General features: G+C 42.9%; 1 protein-coding gene across 4 annotated transcripts in view; it reads left to right on the plus strand.

The window, feature by feature from the left end:
- Positions 1–23,812, plus strand: part of FAM53A (family with sequence similarity 53 member A) — a 72,391-nt gene that overhangs the window by 26,865 nt on the left and 21,714 nt on the right. For 3 of the 4 annotated variants that reach the window (XM_075571205.1, XM_075571221.1, XM_075571211.1), the window contains exons 2-4: positions 3,366–3,597; positions 10,085–10,139; positions 12,476–13,281. In XM_075571205.1, the coding sequence (XP_075427320.1) occupies positions 3,481–3,597; positions 10,085–10,139; positions 12,476–13,281 (978 nt within the window). In that variant the 5' untranslated portion in view covers positions 3,366–3,480. The remainder of the gene's footprint in view (positions 1–3,365; positions 3,598–10,084; positions 10,140–12,475; positions 13,282–23,812) is intronic. The other variant, XM_075571224.1, reaches the window with a different exon arrangement.

Consider the following 23,812-nt stretch of genomic DNA (forward strand, 5'->3'; position numbering starts at 1 on the left):
CACACCAGACCTGCCCCTAGAAAAAGCTTGTGTAAAGCTCTTTTAAAACCAACCTACGGTTTGTAGGTTTATACAATATTTATTTTAAAATGAAAATGCTTTTGTCACGGCACGGTAATGTACAGACACTTTGTGTAGTAAGTAATCGCACCCCAATTTTAACCAGGAACTCGGCACGTCTCCTTTGGTTTGATTTTGAACAGCACGGTAGTTAATAAATATATATTATTCATATAGTTTTACCTGGGTGCTAGTTGGGGGTTAGAGGGCTGTGTAACGATTAGTGAAGCGTTGGGTGACACCACAAGCTGGACAGACACACACAAAAAAACCCCTTTTAATGAACACAATAAAAGATGGCTGTACTACTGATGCGTCTGCACTAAAGTCAGACCTTCATCTGAGCCTGAGACAATATTATTTGATATACATTTTTCTCCAGTTAGATCTCGCAATAAAATATGTTTGTAGGTCGAAAAATGGCAGCTGTTTGGACAGGCTAAGTGGACCTTCTTTTATAATGCTTGTTTGGAAAGGAGTGTGACTAAAAATGCAGTACCTCTACCCCCCCCCCCCCCCCCCCAAATGTGTTTTCAGATAGAAAATTAATGCATAGTTTAAACAGTCTGCACTCTGTTGATGGGACTGTACAGCAGAAGAGGCCCAACACATGTAAGCAGATCTGTCTGCAGCGCTGCTGAGTGAAGCCAGGAAAAAGATATCTTTAAACCTTGCAAAAAGGCTTGAGCCAGTATCTCAAATTGCGATTCTAATACTTCTGTTCATTTCAGTTGAAACATACGGCCTTGTATTGTGTACGGAGACTGGGGATTTTGTTTGATCATTTTGAAAAAAATTCAGAGAGCAAAAACAGGTCGAGTTATATTATCAAGATGCTACATTTTTTTTCATTCTGCCGTTTCTACTATTTTATGGGTATGCTAAAACTGGTTGAATGCTTCCCCCGCAAATACATTTCTCTGTTTGGAAAATGTTTATAGCATACAGCAAATGAAAATATCACTTGTGAGCCCATTCACATGTCTCAGATAGATCTGCAACCCTGCTTTTCACCATTATCTCCTAGCGCACAGTGCTTCCACTGCAGCAAGGGATTCTGGGAAATTACATGTAAATAAGCACACAGTGTCACCTTTGGTTTCAAATCCATTTTGACATGGGCCCCTATAATCTTATGCCTGCTGCATTACACAGCTTTTCAGCACAGCCTGGGTTTAATAAGTGCATAGCCAGTAACCCTACTCAGACAGCTGTTCTACCTTTTGGGTCTCGTCAGTGTGAGGCCGGTTATACTGGCTTTGCAAATTGTTTATGGTACATTCAGTGTGAGCCGCTGGGGTCAGCAGCTGTAGCAATAGGCAGAAACCAGTGTTTCTAGGGACTTTTCTAGAAGAAAGACCGTGCATGTATGTTGATGTATACGGTTTCCCTCGATTTTTGTGATGACAGTTTAAATCTGCTATTCCCTTCTACAGCCAAAATGAACTAACAGCAGTAAAGTGTTGCACGGATTAAATCTGTTATTGATGCCTAGTTATTGCTTTTATTCTCTGAGCGGTAAGTTTGATGCCGTAATTATCCAGTTGAGGTTGGAGTAATAAGAGTGCTCGATTAGTGTTCCTGTGTAAAAGAAATGATGTACAGTAAGTGATTTTGAATTATTCTTAAAGCGAGCAAATAAAAGGGTAATTATAAGACTTTCTTGGTTTGGGGAAGCTCTTAAAAGGAATGGAATTGGAATGTTTTGGTGGCCACTGTCAGTGAAGGGGGTCACTGGAACGGATTTTTGATCCCTTTGTATAAGAACAATGGAACCTCTGAGCTTTGGGTTCAGTGCAGTCCCTATGGGATGGCACAAAGATGTCATTTCCTTAGCAATAAGCTTGAAGGCCTTTTCAGCACTGACACTTTATATTTTACTTGGAGACGGATTTCAAGTATTGTAACATTAATGGAATCTGCAATGGTAAAATGGCAAACGGTTGTTTGCACATCTAATATCATAGAGGACAGTTGTGCAATTGTGACATGCCCCCCCCCCGGTCCAGGATATAATTCTTTTTATTTTTAGACTAAAACGGAACCCGTAGACTGTCTTCCCAGTGCATTGCAGGGCACTCAGGCACTTAAGGGGTTATGATGATGGAGTCCCACTTAGCAATACCTTTTTGGCTGTAGAAGCGTGGTGGTAATGTCAATGCCGCTATGGCGGGTGAACCTGGTTCATATCCCAGTGTTCGCTCCATGTGAGCTGTGACCTTGGGCAAGTTGCGTTCTCTCCCTGTACCTGTGACACCAAAATTAGATTAAACAAATATTAATATAACATCACTATTTGGAAAGCATCCGCTTTTTAACAAAAAGTTTGTTGCAAATAAAGTGGATTCTAATGTATATTACCATGTACCGTAATCCACATATAGACACTGAACCCTTGTTTCTGCTTCCGGAGAGGAAGATGGGTGATGTCCCAGTTAACCTAGTCTTTAGCATACTAATGTGTTGCTTTTCAATAGAATGGTGAAGCTTATTTCTGATGGACCCTACAGACGAAGTAGTCTATTCTACAGCTGTTTTTGCCCTAACTTTGGTGCATTCAATAAAAACCCAACATTGAAGTCTGTTCAAAGCTTTCATTTTTTTTTTCAGATCTAGAATCTACATTTATTATTTCCTTTATCTCTATAATGCCTCTTTTGTCCAGTCCAATCAATATAAGAGAAACGCAATGTCCAATCATTCAGACCTCATAAATTTGCAGCCATTGTGAGCTTTCTAGCAAATGTTCTATAACTCAAACCAAGTTTCTGGGATCAATAGCGCATTCTTACCTTCCCTCTTCTAGCTTTTATCAACAACACTACAAATCACAAGCTCATTGGTGGTTCCTTTGTGCTTTTTGGAGTCAAATCTTTTGATCTGAACTTGAAAATATGTTAAATGTAAATCGACGTGTTGGCTGGTAACTGCTTCCACTTGATTGCACATCCGATGTGCCACTTCTGTGCTTGTCGATTCCTGTACAATCGTTTGCATTTTGCATCCCAGAGGCTGGTTAAGTTATTGTATAGCAATATAAATCTTTTTTTTCAAGGAAGGGACAGATCAGCACTCCAGAGGACTTGTACAAAAATGGCAATTTATTGAAGTGAAATCAACGTTTCTCCAAGTTGGACCTTTTTGGTGCATAACTACAGTAAAATGTCAACTATTACAAGTTTCCACAGGTCTTTCCTTCAAAAAAAAAAAGTTACTTTTTTTTTTTAGTGTGGCGAGCAGCAGCGTGTCCATGTTGTATGTGAATGTCTGTCCTTGCTAAACCTTGCCTTTTTTGTCTCTTACAGATGATAGCAATGAATTAAGATCCTGAAACGAAATAAACGGCGCACTTTGTACAAGATGGAAGTTTAACTCCGCTGGCAACGGAAATGGCTGAACAGTATTAAAATAAGAGTATCGATGCTTATCGGCGTGAGAAGTGGAAAAGTGACAACTACCATGTTAACACTAATAACCGAGAAGCTTCAAAACCAGAGCTTGGATGATCTAACCTGCAAAACCTATAATATTAATCTGGTAAGCCACATTCAACCGTGAGACCTGCAGCATGTCTGATAGAAAGTGGCGTTAGACCAGGAGTGGCCAATTCCATGCCTAAAGGGCCACCAACAGGCCAGATTTTGAAGATATCCCTGCTTCGGCACATGTGGCTTTCTTTGACTAAGCCACTGATTGAGCCAAGTGTGCTGAAGCAGGGATATCCTCAAAACCCAGCCTGATGGTGGGCCTTTAGGCCTGGAGTTGCCCACCCCAGCATTAGATAAGATGACTATTTTATCAATCGGTACTTACAATTTTATAGTCGATTGGCAACAAATAATGTTGTAATCGGTAGACCGCTGAACATTCAGGGGAGATGCTTACCAATAAGTTAATCGTGCAGATCTACTTGGCTCCCAGTGCTTCAAAAGTTCTATCCACTCTACTAGTGGTCCTGGAGAAATGTCAAATGTAGATTGTGAAACCCTCTGACGGACCAACGTGATGGTTCTTCATAGTGTATAGTTCTTCAGAGCTTTTGAGAACTCAGGCTTCAATTGTACTCTGGTCTCAATCCACAACGAAATAGAGTAACTTCAAATGGCAAATTCTTTACAGTTCTTGTACTTCAAAATTACAGACCTGTTTATTATATATCTGCGAATGGCATAATTAAAAGCAACCACAGATGACACAGTTCTCTGCGCATTGATATGTCAACTCTTACTTATTTGGAGTCACTCATTGATTTTCATCAGAAGTCTCAGACTTCAATGGAGTCTCACTGATTACAGAACTGTACCTTTCCATTAGGATACCCAGTTTTTGGGGTCCAGAATCTTCAAGTTTCACTTTTTTTTGAGCCTTGAAAGTTGACATCTGAGTGCAGTGCTTGGAAAACCCATAGTCCCGGCCATATATTTAAATCTAAGATCCGCATTAATAACATGAGAAAATGAAACCTCATTGTTTTTCTGCCATGGTGACTAGGTACGTTGGACTGCACATTTAGCACATGATCAGTGCAGACCTGTGGAGAGATTCACCACTGAAGGAATATTATGCTGACGTTCCATTTATTAAATCTTGTTTTAATGCACTAATAAGAGTAGATCTAGGTGGAGGTGTGTGGTTTTTTTTTGGGGGGTACATCTTTGTAGCTTGTACTACCGATTACCAATAAAACCATTTATTGGAGATCAAATTGCTTAATCTTGTAGCAGTAACTTTTTCCATGGTGCTTCTGTGAAGTTTAGCCAACTGTACTATGGTTTTATTACAGTTAATGCACAAAGTAGTTTTGCTTTTGTGCAGTTCTACGGATAGCATGCTCAGAGACGAGGACAGGGAAGCGGTATTAATCTCTTCAGTGCCTATCTGAATAGAGCAGTGTCATGTTAGGCTTATTATGGAAAGGTATATAAATAGTCATAAAAACAGAATAGATAGCCCTTCTAGAAATGACAGCAATCCAAATAGTTCATTATCTACCCTCTGCAGTGAGTGCCCTTGTATATAGCTCTAGTCCTATAAAAGAGTTACTGACGGAAATTGAAAATAGCTTGGCTCTTTGGAGATTAGACGCTAAAAAATGTTTAACTTGATGAAATCCGCGTGAGTTTTAAAGTACTGGCTGTCTATAGCCCACACATTGTGTACATAGCAATGCTGTCAATTCTGGGCCAAATTTGCACCCCAAAGGGATTTAATCCAGTCCCTAGTGCAAACCGGAGAATTATTTACAAACCAGCGGCAGACAACACGAAAGGGGGAGAATTGAGGTCCATTATGCTGGGTTTGCACACACGAGTCGGCAGAATCCAGTGATACTGCGGGTAAAGCGTTCATCTCCTCTCCCTCTGTAGGTAGGGGTGTAGAGGTCAGACTGAGCAGCACTTGCACATGCTGACAAGACACAATGGAAGTCAGGTTAGCAAGCAAGCGTGAGCAGATAATGTACGTTTCAGAAGTCAATGGCTTAGGAATATTACAGATGCCGCTTTCTAGTGTGCTGATGGCCCCATTGGCATCAAACCTGAAATGAATTGGCAGCAAACAGGTTAAGATTTTGTATGAACGCAAATCTGTGATCCTGTCCTGTAATACTAGTCTCCTCTGGGATTACAAACACATTTCCATTTGAGGTGATAAATGGATTCTTGTGTTGTACAAAGGGCAGCAGAGAAATAAAAATAGACTATCTTTAAATACTAATCACAGTAAAACTTTGTCCCGCTGCCTCTCAGCAGCTCTTACTGACAGTGTGAAGTTTAGAGCACAGATGAAACAATCCCTGCAATCAAATTGTTTCTACCAAAGCCCATGTATACCAAGCGGTGCTATGTCATGGGACCCCTTCCGGTGTGAAGACACCTTGTGGGCCAAAGTGACCAGATATTACAGGAGCTCACAGATATGAACATGGCTCTGTTCAGTGTTACTTTCCTGTCGGATAAGGACCAGCTGTCAGCATTGCTCGTTATTAGTGAAAGTCATTTTGGCTCCATTTAGCCCCGCATGACTTACAGGTGCGATTGAACTCGCTACATACTGTATTTAGCAATGAGGCATGATTACATTCAGATTGCGCAATATCAGATATGCTACGGTCCTAATGATTAGTTAGTTTCTATGTAGGGAGGGCTTTCTAGCTAAATGAGAGAATACTGCAGGGATCACGAACTAGGTGGTACTGATCCGCAATGATAAAGAACACTTGTAGTATGAACACATTCGCATGTGTCAGACTGGTCCGCAAACCTACCTTATCCCCATTGTCACCCAGCAAACAGCTATTCTGCTGCAGCTACTGCTTCTGGGTACTGACATGCAAATGAGCGCATTCATTTTTGCTGGTTATGCTGGCACTGGCGAGACCCAAAAGGTCGAAACAGCCGTCTGTGGAAAGGTTTGCTGGCCATGTGCTTCTTAAAACCCAGCCTTTGTTGTAAAAGCTGTCTGACGGCAGGCATAGGCTTAAAGCTTGGGCAGTAAGACTGAGCCACCGATTGAGCCACCTGTGCTGAAGCAGGTATATCCCCAATACCTGGCCTGTTGAGGACTGCAGTTGCCCACCCCTGGCTTAAAGGGATCCATGTTAAAGTGGATAAGAAGCAACTGCCAACAATACATTTCTAAGCAATGTGCACCTGGGCCCCCTGTGGCAGTGACTGGGTTAACCATCCCTTTCCTGTGACGGCGCTCATGGACCCAAACAGATGATGGTGATATTTAGTTCAAGGTCAATTTCTTCCAAGACTGCGCTTTTCTGATTGGCGAGGAGGAGGGGGGAGGGGGGGGGGGTAATTCAGCTAAAACATTTTGGGAGGATCCAACACCTTGAGTGTGTGATTTTGTGAGTGCTCCTATAATTAAACCCTTGGCTGCTGTGGTTTATTTACTGGTAACATTGCTCTGGGCATGTTCGCTGACACCTTGCTTGGGCTTTGGCCTCTCTGCATAGTGTTGCAGGCTGTTGAAGCAGAAAACAGGGTAAGTCTCTAACCCGCGACACACCGGAGCCTGCATTTCTTGTTGATTCACACACACAGTGGCGGTGTTCTAAGAGATTCTTCTTCACACCTCCACTTTGGAGAGCCCCTAAAGCTTCCTGTGATGCTTCACTGCATGCAAATCCTGCGACAGGTAGTGGTGGGCGGATAGATACGTTGACCTAGTCTGTTTTTTTTTTCCCTCACTCCTGTGAATGTCAGATTGCAGTGGGTTTGACGGTTTTATAATTGAAACGGAAATAGAATTCAACAAGGGGGGGGGGGGGGTAAAACTGATGTTTTAATCGTACGAAAGCTAATGGTTGCTCACGTGGCATGAAGCAAATGTGGTAATCGCCAACCACTTCTGCTATAGCTAAACCCCGCTAACACCCTATAAACACAGAGGAGCGTTTCTTTTGATTATGACATACATATGCCTGCTGTGTAATGGGCCCTACACAAATGTAACAAGGCTTCCAAAATGACCCTCCCTTCGTACATGCCATGACAAAATATAATTCAATTAATTATTAAGTAATTCCTGTAACAAAAGGAGCTCGCGAGCTAAAAAGTGGCGCTTTGTATACGCCTAATTTGCATGGCCATGCCTAGATTAAAAATATTTGCACTTTCAACACTCTGTAATTGAGAGACTGAGATCCGCTTGGGGAACCTGTTTGGGTTGTGTAGATCTTCTCAGGAGGTTGATTTCCCTTGCCTTTAAGACCTATGGAAATGTAGAATACGAATGATCTGAAATGGTTGGGTTCTCTCTTTTTCTTCAGTACGGATTTGCATCACATCCTTTGCTGGTTTTGCTCCTTGCATTGTCTATTCTTTGGCATCAGTACCCAGGCATGGCACAGCACAATCAACGCTGTTTGCAAACGCTTATCAGTTTGACATTTACTACTGTGCTTTGAAGCAGCAATTACATGTTTTTTTTACACCTGTGGGTGCCTGTATACGTGTGTAGGTACATCACTTCTCAGACCCGAATTGCTACTCCGAACTAACCCAGAGCTATTTAGTTTTAAAATGCACTTACAATAATTCTTGTCTGAGAGAAACCATACGGCCACTGTGATCAACCTCACTCCCGGCAGCCATTAGGAAGCGGTGACATCACCGTGAGATCACCTTGCAGCTTCCGATTGGGTGACCAGGTAGCCATGTCTTTCCACCACCAGCCACAGAAAATCTTGTGCACCCCTGATCTACTGTATAACACTGTCCTGCTCCTGTCAGTACAATCACAGACCAGCTCATTCATGCTAACATTTTGGGAATACCTATGACAAGAGCACTCATCCATGTAACATCTTATTGGATGCTTTTAGCATACACCTTTAACACGTGTTGCAATAAAATAAACCTCTACAGTCCATTAGGCCCAAAGCCCCATACTCAACCGTTCATTTGCCTTTCCCAGGGGTTATGGAAGCTGTGTCCGCTCCTGGGTTTGTGCACAAATCACAACAGCAATTCTGTTCGTTACTGCACATATTTAAAATCCTTATTTTATGCTCAGGTCATGTAGAACTTGGTCTACTACTGGAATAGGATAAAATAATGAAGATGCTTACAGTATACATTGGTTACCCTTTTTGATGCTGTAATGCTCTTTAAAGCGACAGGCTAGTACAACCTGATTTTGTAACAGACTTACCTATTTTGGAATTCCATATTTGTAGTACGTCCATAAGTTGACAGTAATGGTACTCGCATGGTCTGGTGATTTTTAAATAATATTTTTTTTTTAAAGTACCGGTAGCATTTTATTTGTAGCTTAGACCTTTTTATCACCATGTTCTGCAATAGAACCTCCTTTTAAAGACATTTATGTGGGGGGCTCCTGTTTGGGGCATTCTCTGGTTTCACAAAGGTAGCTCTAAGCCAATGGCGGGCAACTGCAGACCTCAAAGGCCCCCAGCAGGTTTGGGTTTTAAGGCTATCCCAGCTTCAGCACAAGTGGCTGTCAGTGGTTTAGTCAAAGACTGAGCCATCTGTGCTGAAGCAGGGATAGACTTAAAACCTAACCTGCTGGTGGCCCTTTGAGGCCTGCAGCTGCCCGCCACCAGTCTAAATTTAGGTTCAAGGTTTTGGTTCGTGTCTATACTGTTTTCTAAACAAGAGACCAGAAAAATGGGTGTGCTTAAGGATGTTTACTTTCCAATCTATCATCGGAAAGGAAGTCTCCGAACAATAGTATCTTTTTTGGCGAGGTAAAAAAATAAATCAAAGATCCAGAAAACATTTCAGTGAGGAAGTTTGTTAATCAAATGTTATGGGGTATTTTTTTTTAAAGTCATTTGTGAACCATACCCTATTTTTATTCATTCTCTGACATTCCAAGTGAACTTCAAAAGGCTATATATAATGCAACTCCCAATGTATGGTTTTGTTTAATCACAGCTTATTTTTAGTTTGTGTGTGATATAGATCTATATCCATACACCTACATACATTAGTGCGTATATATGCATTTGTCTGCCTGGAAAAATGCATGCAAGATAGAAAATGACACACACAACAACCCCCCCCCACCCCCCCGGCACCGCAAGAATACATCTGCTTTTTCCAGCTAAAGGGACTGTGGGTGGACAAACCCAAGCAAATGGGTTCCCTACAAGTACATAGACTTTCATTATTAGGCGCAGATAATTTAGTGCAACAAGTTCATTTGGTTAAGGTCTGGTAATTGGAAGTCATAGTTTGAAGGTGCTTCAGTACGTTTGCAAGGTGTGACGGGATATTGGTTAACTCGCCCTGCATGTGCGCAATAAAATGGAACAGATGGGGCATTCCTTATTGTCTCCCAAACAAGACAGAAAATTGCCGACCTCCACACTAACCGAATACCGTCCCAATTTTGGACCGTTCAAACTATAAACGAGGTGCTCCGTAAACGAAAATAAATAAGCTTCACACCCTGCATCGTAACGTGTGCTCGCAAGGTTTATGATCCGTGTCTTTCACACCATGTACTGTTATATGGTGTTGAAACCTCTTTCTCTGGTTAATTTCAGCACTCATCTGAGAAGCTGAACAAAAGTGGCAGCTTGTTCCCTTACGAAATCAATGGTAAGTTCCTGTAAAACGTTAGCCGCTTAGTTATGACTTTTTTTTTTTTTTTTAAACTCGAGGTGCAGTAAAATACCTTTTTTCTTTTGCAAATCAGATGCAGAAAAAAGAGGACGTGTCTGATAGCTTTTTGAGAGCCTACAGGCTTAAGCTGGTCTTTGAACAATACTTTTGAATCAATGGCTGGATGCGGGTTTTGTGCTTGTAAGCTGCTTTACATAGTAAAATAAAATAGTATTGCTTCCTAGGAACAAACGCTGCAGGGGATGTGAGGGAACTATTCTTCCCCACCCCCCAAATTGTTTGAACACATTAAGTTTGCTTAAAGATAGCTGAGCATTAAGCAGCTCTTGGGCACGAAACTAAATCCAAAAACGCTGGGCTTCATTCAAATGCCATCAGATTGCTATTTTCCTTATTTTTTCGTAAGTTCTAGGATTGTAGCATGGGATCTCCGTAGCTGAACTGCATTAATTTCAGCTCCGGGGACCCCCTGCTTCCCGACTAACACTACTTAACCTCCGGGGGGGGGGTGCCGGTATCTGCAGGTAGCAGCTCGGACTGGGCTGAGACTTAGTGGCGGCTTTCAATGTCCTGCGGGCTGTTGGGAAGCTGTGATGCCATCCCTTGCCGCTTCCTATTGTGCCGCATGACGTGGGACATTTAAACATCGAGGAGATACCGCTACCCCATACGGAGGTCAGTATGTCGGGGAAACATGGTGCCTCCGGAGCTTAAATGAACGTAGTTCAGCTTCGGAGACCCCCTGCTTCAATCCTATAACGCAATGCAACACTGTGCTGCTTTAAGACAAATGTCTGTATGTTGTAAAACATTTGGGTCATGAATCAGAACAAAGAGGGTGGTAAAAGAATCACCTGAAAGTCCCTATTTCTGCACTCTGTTGTATCATATAGTGAAGTTGGTCTAGATTGTCCAAAAGATACAATTATCTTGTAGTGAAAAGGTACAGACAACTTGTAGTATCAGCTCCCATCACGGAGGGTGGACAGGTTCTAATAAAAGCCTACTAATTGGCCTAAAATAATAAAACTTTATTGTATATGGACATTGACGAAAGAACAGTGAATATATTTACAGTAAAAAAAAGTGGGTGCTTGTCATGTATATTGAAATTATTTGTTATCTATCAATAACCACAGTTATGTATGTACCATAGCAAACCCAAGATCAATATCTGATGACACAAAATAGGAACTAATAAAGATCACTTTATGGTTTAAATGGTGCCTATTAATGTATATCTGACCCCTTAATACCATCGGTGGTTGTATCGAGTAGTATAGGTCACATTCTGGACACAACTTGGACACAACAAGTCTCAGTAAGTCAGCCTTGAGTGCTGGGCAATCAACACACACCCAAGCTGTATAGTGTTAAGCTCATATCAGCATATGATTCTGTGTTTCGTATACACCGTGGAAAGTTCAGCCTATCATCTTCAATTAACACAGCTTAATGCACCGTCAGCATTGAGTGATAGATATTGTGAACGCATACCCATGCTATCTCATGTATAGGGTTAAAGCAAACACCAGTGTATGGTTCTGTTTTGTAAACACTGGATGGAGAAACCTTTTATCCTTAGTTAACCCATAATTGAATACACACGGACATTTAACTCAAAATATACTCAAGAGGTTTCTCTTAATCAACCGCCATACAACCAGTCACACAGGAGACGATCAGTCCTACTTCCTCCAAGACATCAGCGTGATGTCAACCTGACACTGAGAATGTGTGTGCAAGTGGCCACCAATGACCCACGTACCCAAACACCAAATGTGAAACGTAAACTTCCTGATGACATTCTGTTACAGGAGGTGCCTTTTAGAGGGCACTTTCTCGTTGACTATGGTGGTCAGTTGAGTGAATCTGGAAATCTTCTGTGTTGCCTACAATGCCACCGACCACACTGATTTCAGGATTTCGTGTCCGGTTTGAGGTCATAATCTGCTTTCAAAAGGCAGGTGGAAAACATGGTGTTAAAATATTCTATAGAAGGGCTTAGCTCAAAAGGGGGCAAAGTATTTCAGAGCACAATGTTGATAACATGGGTTATTTACATGCTTACGAGAATCCCCCTGTTTTTAAAGCTTCTCATTTTGTTCAAAGTAGGTCTGCAAGTACTGAGAATTATCTGCCTCTTTAGTTTCTCGTCTCTAAAAATAAACCCGCCACTATTGGTATGACTGTACCATCACTTAGGTGTTCCAAATTGGGTGATTTACATAACATACAGTGTGTGCTTTCACAGAGATATATTTAATTTTTCTTTCTTTTCCCCCCCCTCTTTCCTTTGTCTTTATCCATAGAAGAAAGCCCATGGAAATTCATTAACCGGGCTTGTCCGATTAGGACTGAGCTGAATAAGAATTCCATTTTCTCCTTCCCTGTGTGCCCCTTTAGTGCGGGCACTCCTGGCAGCTTGAGCCTGCAATGGCAAAAGGAGACATCCAACAGGTCCATGGTGTCTGGGTGGATAAGTGAACTTAACCTCAATGACAGCCACAGCCAGCCTCTGGCACCCCCCACGAAAAGGCATTGCAGGTCTCTGTCTGAGCCAGATGAACTGTCCCGCTGTCGGTCACCCTGGAAGCCTGGCAATTCCAAGGTTTGGACCCCCATATCAAAGAGACGATGCAACAGTGGCGGAAGTGCCACGTTACAGCGCTGCAACAGCCACGGCAGTGCCACACTACAGAGAAGCACAAGCACCAGCCTGCCGCAAAATGCGCTGTCCCTCAACAACAACCTATTTACGGTCTCCGCCTGTAACACGTCCCCCGTCCCAAGGCCATCATCTGCCAGCAGCGGCTTTGTGGACAGTAGTGAAGGAAGCACAAGTTCGAGCATCCGCTGGAACTCCGGAGAACCTTGTGACTTCAACCCAAGGAGACGCCTCTCCCTCTCTCAGGAGCACATCACAGAGACTGGAGATCTCTTGCCTTCAGCCAACAGCACACCCACCTCAACCCCAGAGCTCAGGCGGCGCCAGGGCTTGCTGAGATGCCGCTCCCAGCCTTGTGTGCTAAACGAGAAGAAAACCCGACTAAAGCGCAGGCGTGACGAAGATGTCCGATGGACTCGGCCTTCTTTAGATTTTTTTAAAATGACCCGGGTAAGTCTTTCTATACATCCAACAATAGTTCCAGCCTTCTGGTGCCAAGTCTAACAGTTGGCTTGGGAAAACCATAGTCAAGACCTTAGTTGATCTAATGAGCATTTAGCAGTCTTTCGTAGGGCTGCAAGTTGGCTTCTTACAGCAACATAGGTCTCACCAGTTATTTGCTAACGTACCTGCAGTAAATATGTACTTTCTGTTGCTTGTACAAAAGGCAACAGAAAGGAGTTGTGCCCTGCTAGTGAAGGGCTTAATATTTAGAAGTTGGAGGTTTGCCATATCTTTGTCAGAACATTTATCTCTGAATTCACACGGTTATGACGGCTTACAGAATATTTTCATTTAGCATTGAAACCTTCAAAGAATGGGATATTACATGATACTTCGGTTTGCTACACTTATAAGACTTATACGACTTATACACTTATGTTCCCCGCCCCAGCCAAAGAGGGATTTAGACTTGGCTACCACTTTATTTTCTACCTTTGTTTGAGGCTAACAAAACTCCTGATACATGTATCTCCGAGACTTCAAACGCCCATGTTTATAATAACGGATATATACATCCTGCCCCGAAATGGCGCCTGGCCATGCCAAGAAGGGGCTACTTTGTCTGCAGCTTGGCTCTTCTGGAATAGTGTAAGGATATGTGACTTTATGCGATTTCGGATTTAGTTATCTGAATTGTGTGGCGTTTCTGTTCAATCATGTCACAATTCACAGGGTGTGGTGAGAAGCAGGATTCAGATATACTGTAACTGTACAAAAGGTATAATGGAGGGTGGCCTTTTTTTTTTTTTTAACAGGAAGCGACAACCGATAGTGATGGCTCTTTCTGAGTGATGAGTAGCAGTCTTGCTCTGTGCTACCAGCCTGTTTTTAAAATGACTGACCTGACCTCTGGCAAGTCACTGTTTCCCTGTGTGCGGGCACAACTCCCTGTCCATAGAGCTCACCATTTATGTACAGCGTTGTGTACACTTCAGTACTATAGACAAATATATATGGTTGTCCATTATTACTAGTACTACAAAATGTTCAGTTATGATCTCCTAAATCAGTGGGAAAACCTTTTTTTCGAGACCCTAATCTTTAGGCTAAAACTTTTTTTTTTTTTTTTTCTTTTCTTTTTCTTTAATACGTTTCCAAGCTGTTCCGGGCAGAGGTCCTTTGTGCCTGTATATTCTATGTGCAGCGCTGCGTACACTGTTATGTAAGAAGGTTAGCCGGGTAACCTGGTCAGTAATTCATTGTTGGGCATCTGCAAAGAGTTCAGGATTCCTAAGGAGGTAAGGGTTGAGATTTCCGTGGATATATCCCAGTCTATTTAATGTTCTCTAGGAAACGGCTCATACAAGTACAGTGAGTTCCATTCCTAAAATAGTAAGTGTATAGAATGCAAAAAGGCCCTTTTTTTTTAGCTCTGCATAGTTTACCTAAACTAGCAGAAACCTTTGCGTTCCAAGCGTCTTGTTTATCTTGACATGCCGGCCTTCGGTGGCAGCGAGCAGCAGTTCGACTGCTTCTCACATAGGGAATTCATTGAACTGCTTCAGAGGCGATTGGGGCCCAATCACACGGAAACGCCAATTGAAGCCGTGATCGGTGATATCGTAATTTGAGTAAGCCTCGCACTTTTTGAGTAGAAACTCATTCTTTTAGGCTTGTTTAAACACGACCAATTCAGAAGATCACTATTTCGACTTTTATTGGTGGAAAATAAAATGCATACCTAATGCAAAGCAAAGCTCGGTCATCTGACTAATCTGCAGGGTTTTAGAGTGCTTTTCAGGTGCCTTCACTACTGGGTTTAGAGCACCTGGTGGATTTTTATTGCAACTCTTGATGAGTACTAGGAAGTTTTAAACGTGCAACTTACCTTGCCCTCCCCTATTCAATATCATGAGAAGCTTAACGATGAGTAACTTCCATTCACTTGAATGGAAACTAATAGTTAACTGTTATGCATACTTCACTTCTGTATAGACGCTTTGGCTATTCCAAACTAGAAACATGTTTTTCGAGCAGTAGCATGTCTCTGCCATTACTGTATTTTGATCACGTTGTATTTTTTGTCATTTTTTAAGCCTACTATGGCATTGCAACTTTCTTCCATCTTCACAATGCAGAATTAGTTGAATGCAAGCTATGGAGATGAAACGGTTATCCAGAAACGCAAAGCTGCTTTTGTACTTGCCTAACCCAAACTTGGCAGTAAACTGCCTAATGTGCTGACTACCCCTGAGGTGTCCCTAAAAAGAGAGGGGGCAAAAGTGATCCAGCCTCATTCACTAAACTACTCTACTGGATTGGCAAGAGCAATGTCATTGGTGCAAATGACATCGGTCCGTGTTAAAGCTGTGCCATGATTATTTTGCGTCTTCACACCAGACTCTCTCTCTGCTATTCAGTCGGTATTGTGGGAGTCTGGAACGGCCAAAGGGAAGCCGTGTGAGACATTGGCCGAGAGTATATTTGTACCAAATCCCCTTAACCTTGTCAGGTGGAAGCACTTCAGTATTGCTTAATTTTGAGCATTAGCTGTACTAGACTTGACACATCACCAATATATAGTCTGTTATAGTCAGAGTTGGACTTCTGACCTTCATTTTTCAAAGCCGTTAAACATATCTTCGATTATTTTGTTGCAGGAACCTCTGGAAGCAAAAGGCACAATCGTAAATCACTGTTTCCTACTTTCTAATCAGGACAGCACCTTTCACAGACGTGTCGGTGCTGCTTTTCCTGAGATATTAGCCAGCAAAGGTTTCCAATTCAGGCAGTTGGCAGCCACCCTTATTTTTCACGGCCCTTGTGTCAGAAAACCTGCAAGATAAAGTGTTGTATGCCAGAAAAATGTTTTCCAAGCTCCAGGTCTTGAAACGGCACTTCATGTTGAAGGGGAGTTATTCTTGCGCTCTTTCTTGCTCTGGCGCGTGCTTTCCTTTTGCGCGCACAAACCCCATACCGTTGCTGCCGCAGCACACTCGGTTTCCAGTTGGGTACGTAACAGGTGCTGCTGCTTTTCTTGTACTTTGGAATAGTTTGCCCTCTTTCCCCTTCCTCATTTAAAATGTTCCTAAAAATTTTGGACAATTGCTCTTGTTCCTCACGTCATGGCCTTTGGGGGGATGGGGGGGGGGGGCGGCTCAACTCCTTTGCCTGCAATTCATAATTGTAAAAGGATTCTCAGGTGACTTTTTGCGGAGCACAGGAAAATATTGGGATTTGTGCCGTTAGCGCTTGGTTTGGTATGTACCACCTGTATCAGAAAAGTTGAAATGTCAGCCAAGGTGCAGATGGAGTTTCAGCTCAGGCAGACAAACATGAGCCCTTGAATAGAAGGCCCTTCATACTTTCCAACTAATAGTTCAGCTAAATACTTCAGCTAATTTTTAAGACAGCTGTTTGACCGTGCTGGAAAATCCTATATTCCCTCTGGGATTTGTCCCATTATCTAACAACTGTGGCTCAGTTCTTGTTCTTGCGTGGTTTACCCCAGTGCTAGGCAATTCTTCCTATTTTCCTTGCAAATGGAAGATAAACTCAGAGCCTGGTACTTCAAGCAGGAATCTGCACTGCTGGCTCCTATCACGGCAAAAGGGTCTACACCAGTGTTTTTCAACAGGGGTTCCTTGGAACTCTTGGGTTCCCTGGACATCCCTAAAGGGTTCCCTGTAATTTTCAGGTCATTTGAAAAGTGTACCAAATGCTGTGAGAGAGGGTTGACGTTACTTACAATGCATCTGATCTCAGACGTGCTATTAAAGAGGGATGGGGATCTAAAGAATTTCGGAATATAATTATAGGGTTCCTTAATCTGAAAAAATGTTAGGTGTTCACGGGTGTTAAGAATTTGCATATATCACAATATATGGAAACGTGTATCTTTACACACACTATCCCTAGAAGTGGCGTTTAATTAAAACTTTTTTTTTTACATTCAAGTAACACAATTTGCTGTAATTCTACATTTCTGTGGTGCCTTTTCCATCTCCCGTCTCGCCTAAAGCAGATCTCCTCTCCTTTATTGTGGGTTTGTAGGATATCCAAGTGAGCAGTGCTGTATTTAAATGTCCCAAAACGTTAAAATGTATGAGCTATATGTAATCGAACATAAATCATTTATATTCTCTAAAGTAAGGAGGGCAGCCAGTGTTTCTTTGATATGACAACTCAGGGGCACCTATTAAGTATACTTAAAGCTGTCATTTGAATGGGGCTGAACATTTCCTTGAAGACCTCCACAGCTTATGGAGTAGAAGGCCTGGGAGTGTCAGAGGTGGATGAGCATTGAACTTCATTACTACTCATCTTGGCTTATGTTTCTTCTAGAACATTCTTTACGGGGTGTTTCACATAGCAGCACCCCGGAGGAGGAACGTTTTAGGGTTGTTTGTTCCAGGACAAGCAAAAGGCAACCATCTTCCGCTCTTATAAATGACTTCTCAAATCCAGGATGGCTTCCTCTTGACATGGCAATCACTTACCTTATGTTAGATTGAATACTGTGTTGCCGCTGTGGTGGATACATTTTACAAATTGGGGATAACTTGTAGGAAGTGTAGGGTGAAGTCCAGACAAGGGGGTTGCTGCTCAGCTGGTCAGACCCTCCTAAGCAATATAATGCAGCATGTTGATTGCCAATGGGATGGCTTGAAAATGGAGGTTAGTCAGGCACCCAAGGCAATTTATGAATATGAACTAAAGCACATAATGTATCCCATGCCTAGTGAGACATCAGCACTCACAGTAATGGCTGTGGTGCTAGGGTATGGTACTTCTATGGCAATATAAAGGACTATAATAAATATGTAGATCCAATGCCAGTTCCTTAAGTGCAAGCCGCTGTCTTTCTTGTAGTGCTCCGTTTCAACTTGCGATTTTGTAGAAAGTGTAGTCTGCTTTGATGGCATCGGTGATGTGTAGAGGAGCGGCAGATGAAAGTAACATTTATTTTTAAGTATTATTTGGTCAAATATCTGATATACATCAATACAGAATACAAGGTAATTTGCCAGTAGTTATACAATAAAAAAAAAACATATTACTTGAAAGTATTCTAATTAAACATCTCATACATATATTATTTATATCCTTCTGAGATGTGTGGTATATGACCCATGGAATTTGTTCTTTTTTATAACCCCTAAAACCTGTGCCATTCTAACTTGACAAATGATAACCATGGGTTTGTTTGAACTCGCTGCGCATTGTAAGTACCATTCTTCAGAGATGCTTAAAGCAATTGGCACCCCCTCTTCTCTCTCCCCTCCCACCCTGCCCCCCTTTACTACTTGACCTTTCCAGCCCGGTTTTTAGTTTAAAATCTGATGCTCCGCTCCGGAGAAGCGTTCGGGAAGAGCTTCATTTTAACCTCCCGGACACGTAATATTTCAGAGCCCAGTGCTGTGTGAAGGTTACCACGGTACCATCAGCAAAAAAAAGTCAGTTTGGGAGTTCGGCATAGGAAGGGATTGCTGCCTTAAAGAGGCTTTTAAGTAACCGGTGTATCACTGAACACTTTATATAAAAGCATATTTTCATAATTTCCTACATTTCCCCACCTTATTTTGCAGCTGAGAGTTGCTGAGCGTTCCAGCTGATCAGCAATTGTTTAATGATCCAGCAGTCTTCAGGGTGACCCCTGTGCGTATCCCCCCCAAACTCTGCTGTGTTACACACAGTCAAATGTTAAGGAAACAAAATCAACCAGTGTTGGCTATTTTGTGGTCAGCCATATTGAAACGGTTCAGTACGTGGTCTGAATCCGTAAAATTGTGTGTCGCTGTGTAAATAATGTGCATTTTTTTTTTTTTTTTTGCTTTTCTAGCTTAAAATAATATTTGTATTTACACTCTGCAGGTCTCCGTTTGCGAGCATAATGTGGGGCTTGGAAAGTGAGCTTGTTGGTATGTTATTTATTGCAGCCAGATGTTGGCACGCGCCGTGTACCTCCCCTAGTTAGAAGGCACCCGTAGTGTTTGCCAAACAAGACGGCTCTAAATTAAATTCCTAATATTTCTGCCACCTATAAAAAGAGCTATTCAGCGAGGAAAGGGCTGCGTGGTGGATGGGGCTGTGGGCACTGGCCTGGCACAAACCTGGCTCACCCCATATATTCTATAAGAAGGAGCTTTGAGTGCTGGAAGTGCCTTGAGATACCCGTTACAATTGTAGCGTTGCAGCATGTTCAGCGGTAGACGGGGGAGCATGACGCACACACGCGCACACACACAGCCTCAATGCTAGCTACGTCCAACTTGATAAATCATTTAGTACATTACTATGCATTTTATCTATATTCATTCTTCATAAATATGGGTCATTTAGTTCAATACTTTGACCTAACCCTACAACCACATCAAGGTAACCCCATTTCAGCAGGTCCTACACCCTAATAATTATAGTGAAAAAAAATCTAAAAAGGAGTGCAAAAATCTATACTTCCCATGCCTTGAAGCAGCACCTCCACCCTCCCTGCGGGAAGAGATCTCTTAATAAGCTATTCATTCGCGGGTGTTCCAGGACCCACTGACTAAGCGGGATGGGCGAGCTCCAACCGAGTAGGGGTCACAAAACCTCCCACTATTGTACCCTTAACCTTAAAGCACCGCATATGTCACGTGCCCCATCCTGTGTGCTGCAGCATGTGTTTCCCCTTCTCTCTATGCAGTGGAAGAGATGCAAAAGACAGTATTGGGGAGTGTAGGACCTACTGAAATGGGGTTACCGTGACGTGATTGTACGCTAAATATTTTGCCCAAAGTATTGAACTAAATGACCCATTTTTATGGGGGTATGAATACAGATAAAATACATAGTAATGTACTAAATGGTGTGTATGTGTGCCTACTGACAGAGTAGCCTAGCGATGCTCTCCTGGCAGTGAAGAGGTGTTGGCGCTTTCTGTCCAAAACATCCTGCAGGAAGAATTTTCCGGATCTGGCTTTGGTTTATTTGGATGTGTTTTTTGACTTTATGAAAGATCTGCATTTTTGTCCGAGTGCATTCAGTGGCTTATTTATGCAACACGGTTTCCTCTGCGCCATGTGGTTGCGTTTACTTAATATGCAGGAACAATGCAGTTGAACAATTTGAAAATTAAGTTTTCTATCCCTCCCATTATCCCTCTGATTTTGGGATCCCTCCCTTAGTTTGCCTGTAGTATTTACTCATTAAGCGAGGAAAAGATGAAGGCCTTCTGCTTGTTCAGCGGTTGGTGAGTCATTTCCCCAGTGTTACAGTGACAGAAGTTAAGTTTGCAAATGACAGAACCGCTTTGGTAGCATGCCTACGACGGGCTGGTAATCACTAAGTGGTATTTAAAGCAGCAGGCTTACTTTCTTATCAGCTGATCCAAGTAAGCATTGCATGTCAGGGCAGAGGATGCTGGTCACTCCGTACGTGCACACACAGGATTGTGGTGAATGAATATGCAGTGTTCTAAATGTTGAATACACTTTGTCCTTGGAGCAGTCCCCCCCTACTATAAATTTCTCCCCCCCCCCCACCCCTCCTGGCGTCAGGGGGTGAATCGTGTTAATTTCAGCTCTGGGAGCCACCTGGTTTCCAAAAGGGTGCGGCCAGTTTCTCTCCCCTCCGGGGAAACAAAATGGAGGTTTAAATCTCTGGCATGAGGCAAGCTAATGGGGAACTGCTACGTCATCCTTATTGGCCCAATCGAGACGCAAGGGATTTAAATAACCAGATCGTACCTGCGGCACTTTCCCAAAGCGGCTACAGGCACCACCTACGGAGGGAAGTATCTCCGGGAACCAGGGGGTCCCTGGACCAGAAATTAATGGGGTTCCGCTCCGGAGACCCCCCTTCAATCCTGGGTTTAAAAAAAGAGCATAGATTGTCGCTTTAAAAAGGGCAGAGGGCACTAAAACCGGATATCATGTAAGGAAACCAGCTCAGGGATTTAGTGTAGCATGTTTGTATTCCCATTTTGTGACCCCCCTGGCCCCTATTCACTGTGCTGTGAAGTAGTCTTCCTGTGCTGCGGAAGACTTGAGCTCCATTTATGTGCACGGGTCCTATATCTTCCCGAATTAGAGGAAGAACACTTCACGGCGTATTAATTACATAGGTGCCACAGACACACTATTCTATGCGGTGCCTTTTTGTTCCGAGTTTCCCTTTGTACCGAAGGCTTGTGCTGAAGCAGGATGCAGATTAGTCTGAAATCTCCTCCCACTGCAGCTTGTCTAATAACACTGGCAAACCGCCCATGGCGGCACCACGGGTATCTGCGTTTTGTACAGCTACCTTAATGCTACATTCCCACTTGGCAGAGGTCAGAAGAAAGGGTGCAATGTTACGTTTGCACACTGTTGTGTAAACGCCAATCGGCACGTCGGGTGTAGTAAAAATGACAAGCGTAGTTGAGTTGCGAAACTGCATTCATTGTTACACTCTGCAGATACAGGCTGAGGGTGTTTGGGGACAAAAGGTAACATGAAAGATGACAATTCTGGTCTAGAGCGGGAATGGCCAACTCCTGTCCTCAAGGGCCACCAACAGGTCAGGTTTTAATGATATCCCTGCTGCAGCGCAGGTGACACAATGGTGCACACTTTGACTGCACCTCAGTGCCACCTGTGCTGAAGCAGGGATATTCTTTAAACCTCACCTGTTTGTGGCATTTGAGGACTGGAGTTAGCCACTCCTGGTCTAGAGCAATAGTACTTTTTTTTTCCCCTCCAAATGTTGTTTTTGTTATGCAGACATCCCAACCTTATTTTTGGGTTCCAGGGCTCCCCTGTACACGTGTCCAATATGAGCGCTGCACGTTTTTTACTGTAAAACAATGGAATGGTAACATTTGTACTCTTATTTTGAATTCAAGCTGCATTTTGGTCTTGCCCTTTAAAAGTGCGTGATGCACCGGGGTTAAAAATGGCTGGCGTGGAGAATATAAGGATTAGGTAGAGGGTGGCTGATTAGGTAGATGGAGATTGCATGTTGAGGCTACATTTCAGTGCAGCAAGAGAACTGCTAAAGCATCTTTATGGAACAGTGTTTTTTTCACAGGATATGTTACCATACGCAATAAAACATTGTGGTTTTTGCTTCTTGTTAAAGGTGTGTCTGTGTGTGTCTGTGTGTGTCTGTGTGTGTGTTAGCACACGAAGCTCCAGGTATCCTCCTGAGATGCTTAAGTTTCTGAGAATTCATGTTGAAATTCGCTTACGAGAATTCTCTGGGGGAAACATTAAGGCCAGAGGGGGCAAGCCTCACTCTGGTGGCCAATAGGAAGCTGTGACATCATTGTGAAATGACCCTTCAGCTTCTGATTGGCTGTCCCCGCAGCTAGCATCTCTGAGATTAGGAGGTCCCCGAACCTTTGAGAGCTACAGTTCAGCTCCGGGGGAATAACTAATTTATCCAAAGGAACCCCAAAAAACTTGAACACTTTTTACTTCTCATTCTTTTGATAATTCCAGTTCGGTGCTGATATTTAACTTCTCCCATATCGCAAACATTAAAGGCACCTCAGGTAACAAATATGACATTAATATTTATTGAGAGAGCTCCATTCATACTCTAATATGTTGTAAATTGAATTTGTGTTGACTTATGAGCTTAAAAAAATGTGTCCTATCAGACGCATGTTTCAAAGGGCACAAAAATAAGTCTGCTTGTTCCTGTGATTCATACCCAGGGACAAGGTATGCCCACTTATTAAACACTGAGTGCATTTTTAGGTAATCCCATATATCAAGCTATTGTGTTAAATTAAACTTTGCGTGAGAAGTTAACCTTTAAATTGCTGATTAGCCATTACACACACTAGCGTCACTGTAGGAAAGTGCCAGAGTTGCGTTGCTGGCACTCGGGGATTAAGTCGTAAGGTGCTGTATAGAACCAGCCTTACATCTGAATGTGCGTCCGTCTAGCGCTGGCGTCTGCAACCTCTCAAATATAAAAATGGCTTTCTCCAAAATATTCCGAGAGCCGCACCACATGGAATATTACACCCCCACAAACATACATATACTGTACACACACACTAATGGGTATATACTGTATAAGCATTAACATACGACATAATATGTGGGGGAATAAAATGCATCACACAAAGTCCCTTTATTTAGTTTTTTTTTCATTTGTTTTTCTGTGCAAATGCACACACACACACACACACACACACACACACACACACACACACACACACACACACACACACACACACACACACACACACACACACACACACACACACACACCAAAAAAACCTACACGACCCCCCCCCCCCCCCAAAACTATATATGTGTGTATATATACGCTCCCTCTCTCCCGGCGGTGGCTGACGTCGGCACACCAGCATGAGCCCTGCGTGGGACAGTACAGGAGAGAGGCTGGGAAGCAGCTGGGGAGACGCTGGGTCCGGCAGCAACAAGGACTGACCATGGTCTCCCCCCGCAGCCACCACCAGGATAGTGAGGGAGAGGCAACCTGCAGAGAGCCGCCCTCCCCCCACACCACCTCAGGTCGCCTACCCCATGTCTATCGTAACGTA

The sequence above is a fragment of the Ascaphus truei genome, chromosome 1 (genome assembly GCF_040206685.1).
Source record: "Ascaphus truei isolate aAscTru1 chromosome 1, aAscTru1.hap1, whole genome shotgun sequence".
NCBI classification, from domain to species: Eukaryota; Metazoa; Chordata; class Amphibia; order Anura; family Ascaphidae; genus Ascaphus; species Ascaphus truei.